This window comes from Olea europaea, unplaced genomic scaffold (genome assembly GCF_002742605.1).
Source record: "Olea europaea var. sylvestris unplaced genomic scaffold, O_europaea_v1 scaffold2451, whole genome shotgun sequence".
NCBI classification, from domain to species: domain Eukaryota; kingdom Viridiplantae; phylum Streptophyta; class Magnoliopsida; order Lamiales; family Oleaceae; genus Olea; species Olea europaea.
Window position 1 is genome coordinate 10,909 of NW_019242712.1, and position 12,636 is coordinate 23,544.

Sequence of the window (12,636 nt, forward strand, 5' to 3'; positions counted from 1 at the left end):
AAAATAAAGGCATTCAATAAAGAAACTGGAAATTGGGGAAAAGATGATATAAATTATCGTTCCACAAGTATTGCCGAGGAAAGCATCAACAGACAAGTTTAATGCTGAGGATGAAAAACTACGATGAAATTAATAACATTTACAATGCCTATATGCTAATAAGATAGCTAAATGTAATTCCCTAATAAAATGAAATTGATGACCAGCTAAAGCATGCTGTGTATACAGAGCATATAGTAGCACCAGCTAAATCAAAATTGTGCCCCAATCAATTCCAATTCACGATAAAAATTAAATACTTGAAACTTAGATATCTTGCCAGAAATCTTTCATTTTAAGTCAGTAGCTAAGCAATAGTATGTCATCCAAAAAGTGAAAATTACAAATCTTGATGCCTATCTCGGAAAACTGGCACCATAATTGCCTACACAGGTCATTTACTTGTTTCCTAGAAAGCTTTTGTTTTGAGATGTGCAGAAAATATGTGTTCAACACCTAAACAAGCAGAATGGCACCAGCATGTCCATCATACTAATAGTCTAGAAACCAACTTTTCACATTATGGCAACCATTTCTAGGATAAACTGAAAATGTTACAAAATTAATTTTTCATGGTTTATCTCAAGTTCCACTCTTCCATTTGTCAAAGAGAAGGGCAACATCAAGGCACCCACATAGTAAATGGACAGCACAACTTGATCTCGATTAATTCAAGGCTGTCAAAGAGTTTACAATACTATTGAACTATGACTCCCAAATCAGCTAATGCAAAGTTACCACCTTATGACATAGGAACAATGATTCAAAAGCTGGCAGACTTGGGCTAACCTAAAATACCACCACCGGCAGTTGAACCAGCCGAACTATTAATTCCGCTCCCACTACCCAGTTCACAAGGCAAATCAGCATCTCCATATGATATGCCACCCTCAACGCAGCTGCCATTGTAACACCCCATTCCACCCATACCGCCATGCCCAGCACCACTGCTGATACCACTACTTAAAATTTTTCCTTGTCCTGTACCTCCAATGCAGCCTGCATAGCCAATGTTCCAAAATAACAAGAAATATAATTCAACCAATTAATATAGTCATTCAATATTAGAAGGGAAGTTTTATTAATTGAACATAAAAACAAATGCAAAACATATTGCCCATTCTCCAGGATTTCAAGTCCAGGTCAAGCCTTGCCCAAATTACTAAAAAAAGGTAAAGTGATTATATCATTAAAACATTAAATGAGTTGTACCCATTCCAGATGTGCTAATTATTCCAGAGGACTGGACAGTGATGGTTCTTGCTCTGTGGAAATGAACAACAGATCCTTCAATGGAACCTTGTACAAGGATATCCTCAACTCGACAGATCTGTGGGTCATACAAGTAATTAAACATAAGAAATTTTTTATGGAACCTACTTTGATGAGAGCATAACCATATAGCAAAAGTTACAGACAATAATAAGCATTAAGAGCTAACTAAAACTACAGGAGAAAAATACACATTTACTATCAGCAAACAGCGACCTGTAAGGTGAAGGACAGAGAAGAATTAACATTGCAATCTTCAGGTGGATGGAGGAGTTCAAAGGGACAATTTTGTAAATCACAGTTAAGCTTTAGCGTCCTACCAAACATAAAAAAGCAAACATCAGCAAAGGAAAGAGTGGAACTTTCAGATAATTGGATAGAACTGAGAATCTTAACTTACACTGCATCATCCAAAGCACTTTGTGAAGGACCGCGCAGAGCAGAACCAGGTCCAATCTTCATGACAACATAAGATATGGAGGCAAAAAGAACAACCCTTTAGTATACTTTTAGACACATTTACAAACGGTTAAAAGTGTGTCACGTACATGGCTTGTGACAGCAATATTCATTTAACAGTCAGGTCAAGTAACAAGCTAAGGTTATGGGCATGATGGAAAACAACTATTGAACCTGAGCTTCTTCCTTTTTTTCCTTTTTTTTACCAAAATGAAAATCAAATAAAGTAACATTGTCAAATGCAATTAGTTGAAAGAATTTTACATAAAGACACTGAGATGCAATGAAAATGTGAGAAGATTTAAGAAGAACAAAGATTCCGGTCAGCTAGAAAGTATGGCAATGTCATTCAAACGGGATTGATCAAACAGAAAGCAAGAAAAGTTGAAGCCATCAAAGTTCAAATAACAAATCACTGCCAGAAGCTTAAAGATGAAGGTATATAAATTAAGATGATCAACTAACATCATCTGGTAAGACTGGATAAGGCAGAAAACAAAAAGATTGTAGTTTTTCCGTGGAAAGTGGAAGGCAGAAAAATAGAAAAAGGATTGTAAGGAAAACAAATTTCCAATTATTGAGATAAACACAAACATGTAAAATCCCATTTTCCTTAAGCACAAAGACAGAACAAAACTTCAGTAAGCAGGGCACGAATTACAAAATTTCTTTTTTGGCTTAGTCGTATGAACTTGAAAACCAAACACGCATTTAAAAAAAAAAAAGAACAGAAGGGAATAAAAAGTTCATGCATCTATATACAAAATTAAAAAATGAAATCGCTGGTTAATGTAATACTAAAGAATCCTTCTTAGTTGCACAAAGTCAAATATGAAATCTAAAAGATATTTCCACTTACATTTATGCTATAAAACAATGACAAAACAAGACGTTGTGCTTCAATGAAGTCTCCTGGTCCTGATAAATTTAATAACCCTTGCCCATGAACACCCAGATTTGCATTTGAATGAATAACGGATGACTCCTGAGCAACGAAATAGACAAGAAAGTTACTTGAGAATCCCAAGAGCAAGATACTGCAAGAAATAGAAGGCCAATACCACACCTTCAGTACTATAAGATTGCTAGCCTCCAGCAATGATGTCTCGACATCTCCATCTCCACCTCCATCTATTTGCATCCTTGAATTCCACATCAAAAACATTTTAACTGACATGCGAAGAGCCCCGAAAACCTAGAAAAATATGTGGTGATCAGACAAGTATAAACAACAAACTAAGCCTTGTTTCCAATAAATTCATGAATTCTTTTTCTCGCCTACATTCAATTCTGGCAATCACACAAGCATATATTACTCAAAGTACTAAAACAATAACACATTGGAGTGAAGAAACAAACAGCATGTATAAGCTGAATAAACAAGATCCAAGATCCAAGACAAGTATTGCAGATCATCAAGATTGAAAAATATTCATAGAACAACCGGAGAAACCAGTAAGCATGAGAACAGAACTTCACAAGCGAAAAGATGGTGGCAGCAATCCGGGGATAATAACTTTAGTCCTTCTGACCAACGTTACATGCCTCCCCCATCATCAAGAGAATAAAGATTAATAAGAAACATTAAAGCTCTTATCAGCTAAGCCCCATTTGAGGCTGATTTTAGAGTCCAGCTTCTAATTGTCCAACAATTAGGAGTTGTCAAGGTGTTTGGTAAATTATTTGAAAAAAAAAATAATAATAATAATAACTCATTATAGAAGAATATGTATCGTCTAGCAGCAGATTTGAAAAGCAATAAAATGACAGCTTTTCAATTTTTGCTTTTAGCTTCTCCAATTATCTACAAATTGAATTCCAATTCTAACCCTACTTAATTAAATTATTTTTTTGTCCTACATTCATTAATATTCCAAAAATAGATTGAGAAACCAAATTGCGGCGAATCTAATGTATTAAAAAACAACATAAAAACCTATGCCTTCATTTTGTAATTTTATAAATTTTGAGTTTTATAGATTTTATTTTTATCATTTTACATTTCTATTTACCAAACACTAATGCCAGTTATGAAACATACAACAATTTTGCAGAAGTTCACCAAACGCTTATTTCATCAACACAGCAAAAGTTTATTCTTCACCAAGTCTAAACTCCCCTCTTATAGCCTCATTCAGTAAAGGTCATACCCACTAATAATCTCCAGATGCACCTCCTCAATGACTTATTTTCATTCCTAATCTAGTATCCCTGCAAATGTATATAGTTCCGTGACGAGTAGAGTGTGCACGAATATGCCAGCCATCTTGAAATCTTTCTAATGTGTGTCAAGGGAATGGTACAAAAATAGCTGCTATGTCTTTCTTCATACACTTTTTTCCTAATAGCCCCTATGTCTTTCTTCATACACTTTTTTCCTTCTTGGGAACAAAGTGTATTTTAGAATACTCAATGAACATATACCAGCATTTAGTGGCATATTTAGGGAGAGGCTGGCACAGGCAGCCCCAGCCCATTTATATTTTCCTTTATATATTTTTTCCACATGTAAAAAATAATAATAATAATAATAAATAAATAAACTAATCTATGTGGAATTTGTTTTTACATATTAGCCCAGCTTAAAATAAAAATAAATATTTAATCTAGTCCTGGATCCACCCTGCCAGAATTTCCAAATTCCAATTAGTACAGTTCAAACAAAACATATCATTTTATGATCCATGTGCCTACATATATCTATAAATGAACATAAGCTAGGGAAAGCATGTAACATGAAAGTAGACAATTTTAAGGGAGAATGAAACAAGTTTTTGTAAAGTCATAGAATTCTTGACATCAGTACAAGTTACATAAAGGAATTATGAAAACAATGTATAAAGAACTCATGTTTTTCAGGAAATAAGGAGAACTGCAACTTACTCTGATTATAGAATCACTCATTAACAGCTCTTCTGCCAATAATTCAAATTCCGACGTCGAATACTGTGCTAGACCAAAGCTCAACACTCCACCACACAAGAGGCTGATTTGTCCTTGAACCTTTATAGCAGTTCATAAAAGATGGTTGAATCAGATTGTCACAAGCAGAATTATAACTTATACCTCAACATAACTGAATAGAAAACGTGTAGTGGCCTAGATGTCAACCAAAAAAAAATTGACAGCATGCCTGAAGGATCTCACTGTACCTACTCAAAAGTTGAACTTGATGCAAAAGATTAAGGCATAATCAAATGCAACAATTGTGATGATCACAGGAAAGATTAGGTAGGAGCTACTAATCGATTATTAGAGATTCAAAACTGGACTTGGCAGTGTAGGAAATACATAAAAACGCAAAAATAGAAAATCGGCATGTAAGATCTTTTTCTTTCTTTATTCAGATCAGTTATTGAAGATGAAAAAAATTAGATGAAAGATATTCGCAAACTTCCGAAAATGCTGTCAATTCCATGGACTAGCTGCAAGAGCAAAAGGAAAAGGCTTTGAGCAGAAATAGATAGGAAAAAGTGATAAAGAATAAAGAAGAAACACACGAGAAGATCATCAAATTACGGAATGCTAACCATGGTTCTTTTAGGAACCTGCTGGTCTCCCAGCATTAAAAGATTAACACACAAAACAAATATGAATCGCTTCTCCTGAATCAAGAATACGTGTTAAGGTTGGATGCCCAAGAGAGTTCGACGCATAAATTGATCATCTAATCTAAACTAGTGAGAAGCAGACATCCATAATTCAGAGAGTGGTAATGCTAAAACAAATACTAAAGTATGCAGTTTCTCTATCTCTTGTTCAGTATTTATCCCAAAGTTAACTGGGTGCTCATAGATGAAAGTTTGGTATAAAGAATGTTATTTTTCAAACATTCTCATTAAATGTGCAACCAATATCCCAAAAAGAATATTGCATTTATATTTTCATATGGGAAAGACATTAATTCAATTAAGCGAAAAATACAAAGGTATCACTCGAGGTACAGAAATCACAAAACTAAAACATCATTTGGTAGACAAGCGTTCCGAATATTATATTGACTTAAATATTTCAGTTTGAAAGCATATCATCTTAATCCTCCTATTTCTTATTTTGGTACTTCTTTGGGTGATAAAACATAAAAAAGGGTGAATGCTGTTATTCCCCATAAAGATCTTTGCTGGTACTGTGCCATGCCAAACTAACAATTTCATCTTCAATGAATGAATTATTATGAGCCCTATGATTTAGAAAAATAGGAATATAAACATACATGCAATGCATAACAGAGATAATGGGATCATAAAACAGCAGGAAGTGCATGGGTCAGATTCATCAGACAGTAGAAAAGATGGAGGAAATATCTTGCAGCAAAGGAACATATATCTAAGAGAGAACGTTCAAGAAAATTTGTGTGCCTCTGGTTATTAAAATGTTAAGAAAATCAAATAAAAAACAGGTGCTTAATATTCCGGGAAAGAGAAGTATCCCTAGAAAAAGGATATGTTGTCAGTAAAAGAGATGCATATCAAAAGGAAAAACAAAAAACAATCACATCTACCATAACAAAGGGCAGGAGAAAACAAGAGGTGCCCCTGTGGGCAGGGCAAGAAACAAAAAATTTCAAACATATCCAACCAAATGCATTGAGAAATTTAAAAATCAATCCAAGAGGATAACCAAATTCCAGCTTATGCAGGAAACTAAGAAAGATGTTTCATGCAAAATTCACCGTAGTAAAAATATATATTCCATACATAACACATTTAGCAAGTGTATTGGCAGGAACAAATATCTTGTCCTCTGACCTGGACACGACTCCACAGCAAGGGAGCAGCAGCCTTTGCCTTATTACGAATATAGATATTTGTCAAAAATAGCTGAGGAAATTCCATAAAAAGTGTGTCTGTATCTGTTGATTTGTTGTGATTGCTGACAATAAGGCTGCGAGGGACATTGTCATAAACTGTACCGGCAGCACCTGCATTCTCTGGGCAGCCAAGACTACTTCCTCCTGCAAAAATCACAAGAATGAAGCTACCATAGCTAGTATTTCTGGTCCCAAAAAAACACCATATATTATATCAGTGTCAAGCACTAGAATTTTTCAACGGCTAAATATTTTTAAAATAGGCATGTAGTAGAGATAGAGGAGCAAGTTACAGTACCAAATTAGCATGTTACAAATAATAGTTAATTCAATACCAGGGTGATTGATAAGCAGGAGGACAGGTAGAGAATGAAGCTTCAAAATGAGCAAAGCCATTCATGAATGCCTCGATGTTTCGGCACATGTAAACTTTTTTTTCTGTGTTCACTCATTCACAATGATCCAAACTTGTATGCTTCATTTTATAAATAAGATAGCTTAAATAATCCCAGCTTGGCTCAGGTGTTCATCAACACTACTAAGATATGCAAACATAAAGCTGAGTTTCTATAGATGCCCAATCTTTTTAAATTTAAAACGCCCATGATAGGGAAGATAGTTACTATTCGAGGGAGAAATTCAAAAGAAGAAGCAAAGGAAATCTAAGCAACTTCAACTAATACTCTCTCGATATTTATTGTCCGCCAGCTCATGATGAGGTTCCACCCATGAACACCACCCAAGATTTCAGTCATCATTTCTCTTTATGCACGCATGGACAATACTTACAGTCAATCAACTTTCTTTGTATCACTAGCCCTTTGATAACTCGAGCTGCTGTCATATAATCCATCCCACCTACACATCACCCTCAATACCCACCACTACCAGCCAAAATCAGATAGCCACAAATTCAATAAGATGCATAAGGTCAGATCTCAATCCCTTCAATTCTCAACTATTCTCTCGTGAGATGGGCAATGATGCAATGATGTGGCCGTGTCAGAGCACACTTCGTTGCCTTCAGTTACAAATTTCAAAAGAACCTACTGTAAAATATTGAAATAAGGTTGAGAAGCTGCTATTGTCCTAGAAGATGGTGATTGATAATCAGCATGGAGAATATTGAAACTGGTGTAGGCTCCTTACCGTTCACATTCAATGCAGACTTCCTTTTTCTTTGTCATTTTCTCACATATATATCTACCACCTTGCCTTCACATTTATGATGCATCCAGTAGAAGGGGCATATTAACTTACCATAACCACATGGGAAGTTAGCATCGATGTGTGTGCGCGCACGTCTCGCAATGGCATGTGTGGCAGATATATTGACTTTGAACTCTGTCCCACATGATATACTGATTAAACTCTGTTCTCTTTTAACGGTGATTGATAATCAGCATGGAGAATATTGAAACTGGTGTAGGCTCCTTACCGTTCACATTCAATGCAGACTTCCTTTTTCTTTGTCATTTTCTCACATATTTATCTACCACCTTGCCTTCACATTTATGATGCATCCAGTAGAAGGGGCATATTAACTTACCATAACCACATGGGAAGTTAGCATCGATGTGTGTGTGCGCATGTCTCGCAATGGCATGTGTGGCAGATATATTGACTTTGAACTCTGTCCCACATGATATACTGATTAAACTCTGTTCTCTTTTAAGGGAATGACTACTTTTCATCTATGGGAATAACATTGGTGAAGCAAAAGGACTGATACGCAAATGTTCTAAGGTGGGAAGAGGCAAAAGCCAGCAACATAAACGAATAAAAAAGTGCAGATGAGGAATGCATCAAGAAGAGGAGTAAAAGTCAAATTTTCTTTAAAATAAATAAATAAATATTACGCTTTTTGTTTTGCATAATCCACTTCTAGCATTAGAAGATTAAGAAGTTTTGGTGTGCAAAACTTCTAAAATCTGATGTTTGATGGTCTGTTTACAATTTCTTCATTCATGTTATAAACTTTTGGCTGGGTATGGATCTACAACACCCCCCATTTCCTTCTGCTATTAGAACTTATAAGAAAACTCAAGCATTAGAAACCAGCCCAACATGAGCAAGCTAGCCCTGAATGTCCAATTTGTAGGGTAGCAAAGCTCAAACGTTATTTACTAGCACGAGCTGAACTCGAGCAAATCATAAGTCGAGATGGAGCAAGCTGGCAAGCCCAAAAGCTCAAAGCTAGGATCAGTTCAGTTCATTTGCAGTCCTGGTGGAGACACAGATCTGAACCTGTCTGCTAACTAACTTCATCATAATCTCACTCATTCCCTATTTGCTTCAACTTTCAGCAAAACCAAATAATCAGATGTGGAAAATCAATTTATTTTCCAATTTTGACTCATCTAATCCTACTTTTGCTTTGAATCACCAATTTGCAACTGAAAATACAAATTTCCGATAAGTTAATGAAATCAACTCTGGCATACTCTGGAACACGGCTACTATATTACAACTATATGCAACTGACTGCTGGGGGTCGAGGAGATAAAATAAGTGCTATAATTAAAGGGAAATCGCTTGCATCCTAAACTAACTCAACTGCAGAATAAAACTTACAACCGAATTAAAATACAAGAAGCGTGAGGAGGGCCCAGCTAACCAACCTCCTTACTTTTTACCAAGGTTCTAAAAGGATATGTGGTTCTACGTATACTGCTGATCAATCATCAACAGTTGGAATGTTATATAAGGAAAAAGAGAGAACAAAAAATATTACAACCTAAAAATGCAAAACGTAAAATAGATGTCCCAGGTCCTACCATGTGCAGCTATTACCGGTTCATCGTGCCTGCTATAAATATCAACAGCAACTCTGCCACCTCCTCCTCCTGCAAAACCGCCACCACCACAAGCACTTATTCTACCAATTCCAATCCTGCAATTTACCAAAAACATTAATTCTTTATTGACAAGAACATAAAAAGACACTGCTAATATTTTGCTTTCCCAATCAAAGATAATGAAGTAGAAAGAACACACGATTGATTCAAGGACAAAAATGAAAAGCAGAAAATAGAAAAACAACAGCATGTATTTACACATGGATAAGTTCTCAAAAACAGAAAATAGAAAAGAACATTAGATATTATAACAAGAAGCATGCCACGTGAACAAGAATGTTCCACTGCAAGAAAAATAAAGCTTCCAAAAAATTATAATAGCTGTTTTACTGTGAACAGTGAGAAATTCATGTGATAAAACCACAATCTAATAAATTGGTCTAAACAGGATAAGAGTTATTATTCAAGGCTTCACTGAGTACGTGACAGTCAAGACATTCAAAGTACAAAATCATATTGTTAATGGATGGGAGAAGTGAAAAATATAAAAGACCATCTTGTCAGACCGTAGGAAGTTGTGTCAAGTAATTTCAGCCATTTTTACATGAAGGATATATAAAAGCAGCATATTAAAAATATGAGAAATAGGGTACCACTGGAAATGTGTAAATATTAAATAGCTCACTAGACTAGCCGTGCTTCGTAACAAAGTTATCCTTCATTTGACTAGTACCTCACCCTATTAATGCATGCTTGGAAATATGAATAGAGGACTGTGATGTCTGACATCAAGTCGGAAAGTGGAAGACCAGCTTATATATGGAAAGCAGCGAAAGCCAAGGGACTTATAGCCAAAAAACATGAAGGAATACCCCCTTGCAGATATCTAGCCAACCAGTATGCCACTGGAGACCCAGCTACACCAGATACCTTGCAGGCCCAATCCCCCCATAGGTTCTGGGACATAAATAGGTCAATGAACCTTTAAGCAAAAATCAGAAGCTATGAGCCATACCTTTAAAATTGCATCATCCATGTGGCTAACTGGGACAGAGTTTCGTAATCAAACGGGTGACATAATGACCAAAAGATGTTTAATCACATCAGTGTCACGGGCGACGAATTAGTTCAATTTCTAAACGAGTAAGTTTAAAGTTATAATTATTTACTGCATTAACAAATAAATCTTGATTTGAGTTAACATCTAGTTATGCATCAATGAGCGACATGATAGTCTAGTGCAACATATTTATCAACTCGACATTCAAACCTTAAACTATAGAATAGTGTTTAATATTCTAAATTTAGCTTTTCCAAGAGTGCAAGTTCGGGCCTAGCTGTGTTCCCGAGCAATAATAAGGTCATCAGTCGAAACTCAAATTAATGTAAATGAAGAAAAATGGCAACCAAGAGAAGCGAAAATTTACATCTTATGCGCCTTGATGTAGATGCTACCACCAGAACCACCTCCTCCTTTGGTACCTCCATCGCCTCCATCAGCCAAAATGGTTCCATTCACCTCCAAAAGACTTGCAATCACTAGCATCACCCTCCCACCTCCACCGCCTCCATAATCAATTTCCCGACTTGTGGTCCCACCTCTACTCCCATAACTCCACGGCTTCTCCAAATTTGACCACTCGTATGGATCCCCTCCCCAAAAGTCCTCAAGTGGCTTTCTTTTATCTCTAAAGCATGTCGCACCTCTGCCTCCGTGTCCTCCACCTGCTCCATCAAACCCTTGCGGTGTCCCAGTAGTCTGGGATGGTGGCGTACCGGCCAACCCCGTAGTATTCACAGAAGAACCATTCCCAAAACTTGCATTATCCGCCGCCAATTCAAAGGTGCCACTGAATATTGCTGAATTCTCACCCAAAGTGAAGTTCCCAGTGACATTAACTGCAATGTAACAACCTGAAAACGAGCAGTCTATACTGATATTGGGCAAAACAACAAAATTACCATTCCCTGCTATGTACACATTCTTTGACAAATTCAAATTGGAGGCTATCTCGCAGGTGGTGTCCAAGGAACCTATGCCGCCAAGATCAAGCTCGCACGAAACTGACGGCGGATGGGGCGGTGGAGGAGGCGGCGCCGGCGGGGTATAATCCTGGTGAAACAACAAAAACTCCGAGTCCAAATCCGAATCAGAACCCGAACCGCCTGATACTGAAACTAAAGCAAAAACTGAGCTAGGGTTTGACAAGATATTTAATACTGTGAGCTGTAAAATAGTGAAACGAAATGCGGTAAGAGCCATTGACTATCAAAAATAGTCATAACATCCGATGACGGAAATTGAAGGAAGTGAAAATTGATCGCATCTGCACAGTAATTGAGCCAAAAATAAACCTCAAAAGAGCACCAAAATAATTAAGGGTACCGCAATACAATTACGATGAACAAGATTATTGTGTGTGGATTCTAGGCTTGTGTATGTTTATATTGTGGTGGATTTTTGGAGAGAGGAAGGGGTAGAAATTGGGTTTAGCAGGCGAGTCGGTGGATTGTAGAGAGAGAAGTGAGAGGTGAGCGAACGAGATGACAACGTGGGAGTGGAGTTGACAGAAGGTGGCAACGGGAAGGAATGGCTTTTCTCTTTTCATTTTTTTTGCGAGGTTAATTGAGACCAGACTTTCTTATAACGACGTCACATTATTGCATTAAATTTACTGGAAATTACAGTGACAATGTTTCTTCAAGATATCAATTAATAATTAAAGTTATTAATTTTTTTTATAAATCGAATACAATTAAAATTTAAAATATTAATATAATATTATAAAAGTTATTTTACATATCCACCCACTATTATCTACCTTCTTAAATCTTAATTATTTCACAAATTCTTCTTTTTTTTTCTCTATACACCTGACTCTCTCTTATTTGTCCCTTCTCTCACCATCTCTCTATGCTCTAGTAGGGCGTTGAGGGGCCAAGCACGATGCGGCGCAGGCGATGCAACAGCACCACCCTCGATCTCCCATCTCTCTTCCCTCCAATCTGCTATCTCTCTATTCATTGTACCATTGTCGAAAAGCACGTCACATCGCTCTCTCTCTCTTCTCATACCACCACAGAGAAGCCACGTTGCTGTGGCACTAATTTGAGCAATGTCGTTGTGGTAGTTGAATTGAAAGCGTGATTTCTTGTTATTGATCTAAGCGGCGTGGCTGTGATGATTGATTTCGAAGCGCGAATTCATGTTATTCAATTGGGTTGATTTTATCAGTATCGTGTATTACAGATGGTGGT

At 36.6% G+C, this 12,636-nt stretch overlaps 1 protein-coding gene across 2 annotated transcripts in view; it reads right to left on the reverse strand.

The window, feature by feature from the left end:
* The window catches only part of LOC111382234, an 18,741-nt gene extending 6,742 nt beyond the window's left edge, over positions 1-11,999 (reverse strand). For both annotated transcript variants that reach the window (XM_023006141.1, XM_023006139.1), the window contains exons 1-10: positions 10,806-11,999; positions 9,358-9,473; positions 6,519-6,724; positions 4,654-4,773; positions 2,837-2,965; positions 2,630-2,755; positions 1,712-1,767; positions 1,528-1,627; positions 1,252-1,369; positions 829-1,038 (exon numbers count right to left, since the gene is read on the reverse strand). In XM_023006141.1, the coding sequence (XP_022861909.1) occupies positions 829-1,038; positions 1,252-1,369; positions 1,528-1,627; positions 1,712-1,767; positions 2,630-2,755; positions 2,837-2,965; positions 4,654-4,773; positions 6,519-6,724; positions 9,358-9,473; positions 10,806-11,641 (2,017 nt within the window). In that variant the 5' untranslated portion in view covers positions 11,642-11,999. The remainder of the gene's footprint in view (positions 1-828; positions 1,039-1,251; positions 1,370-1,527; positions 1,628-1,711; positions 1,768-2,629; positions 2,756-2,836; positions 2,966-4,653; positions 4,774-6,518; positions 6,725-9,357; positions 9,474-10,805) is intronic.
* Positions 12,000-12,636: the final 637 nt, after the last annotated feature.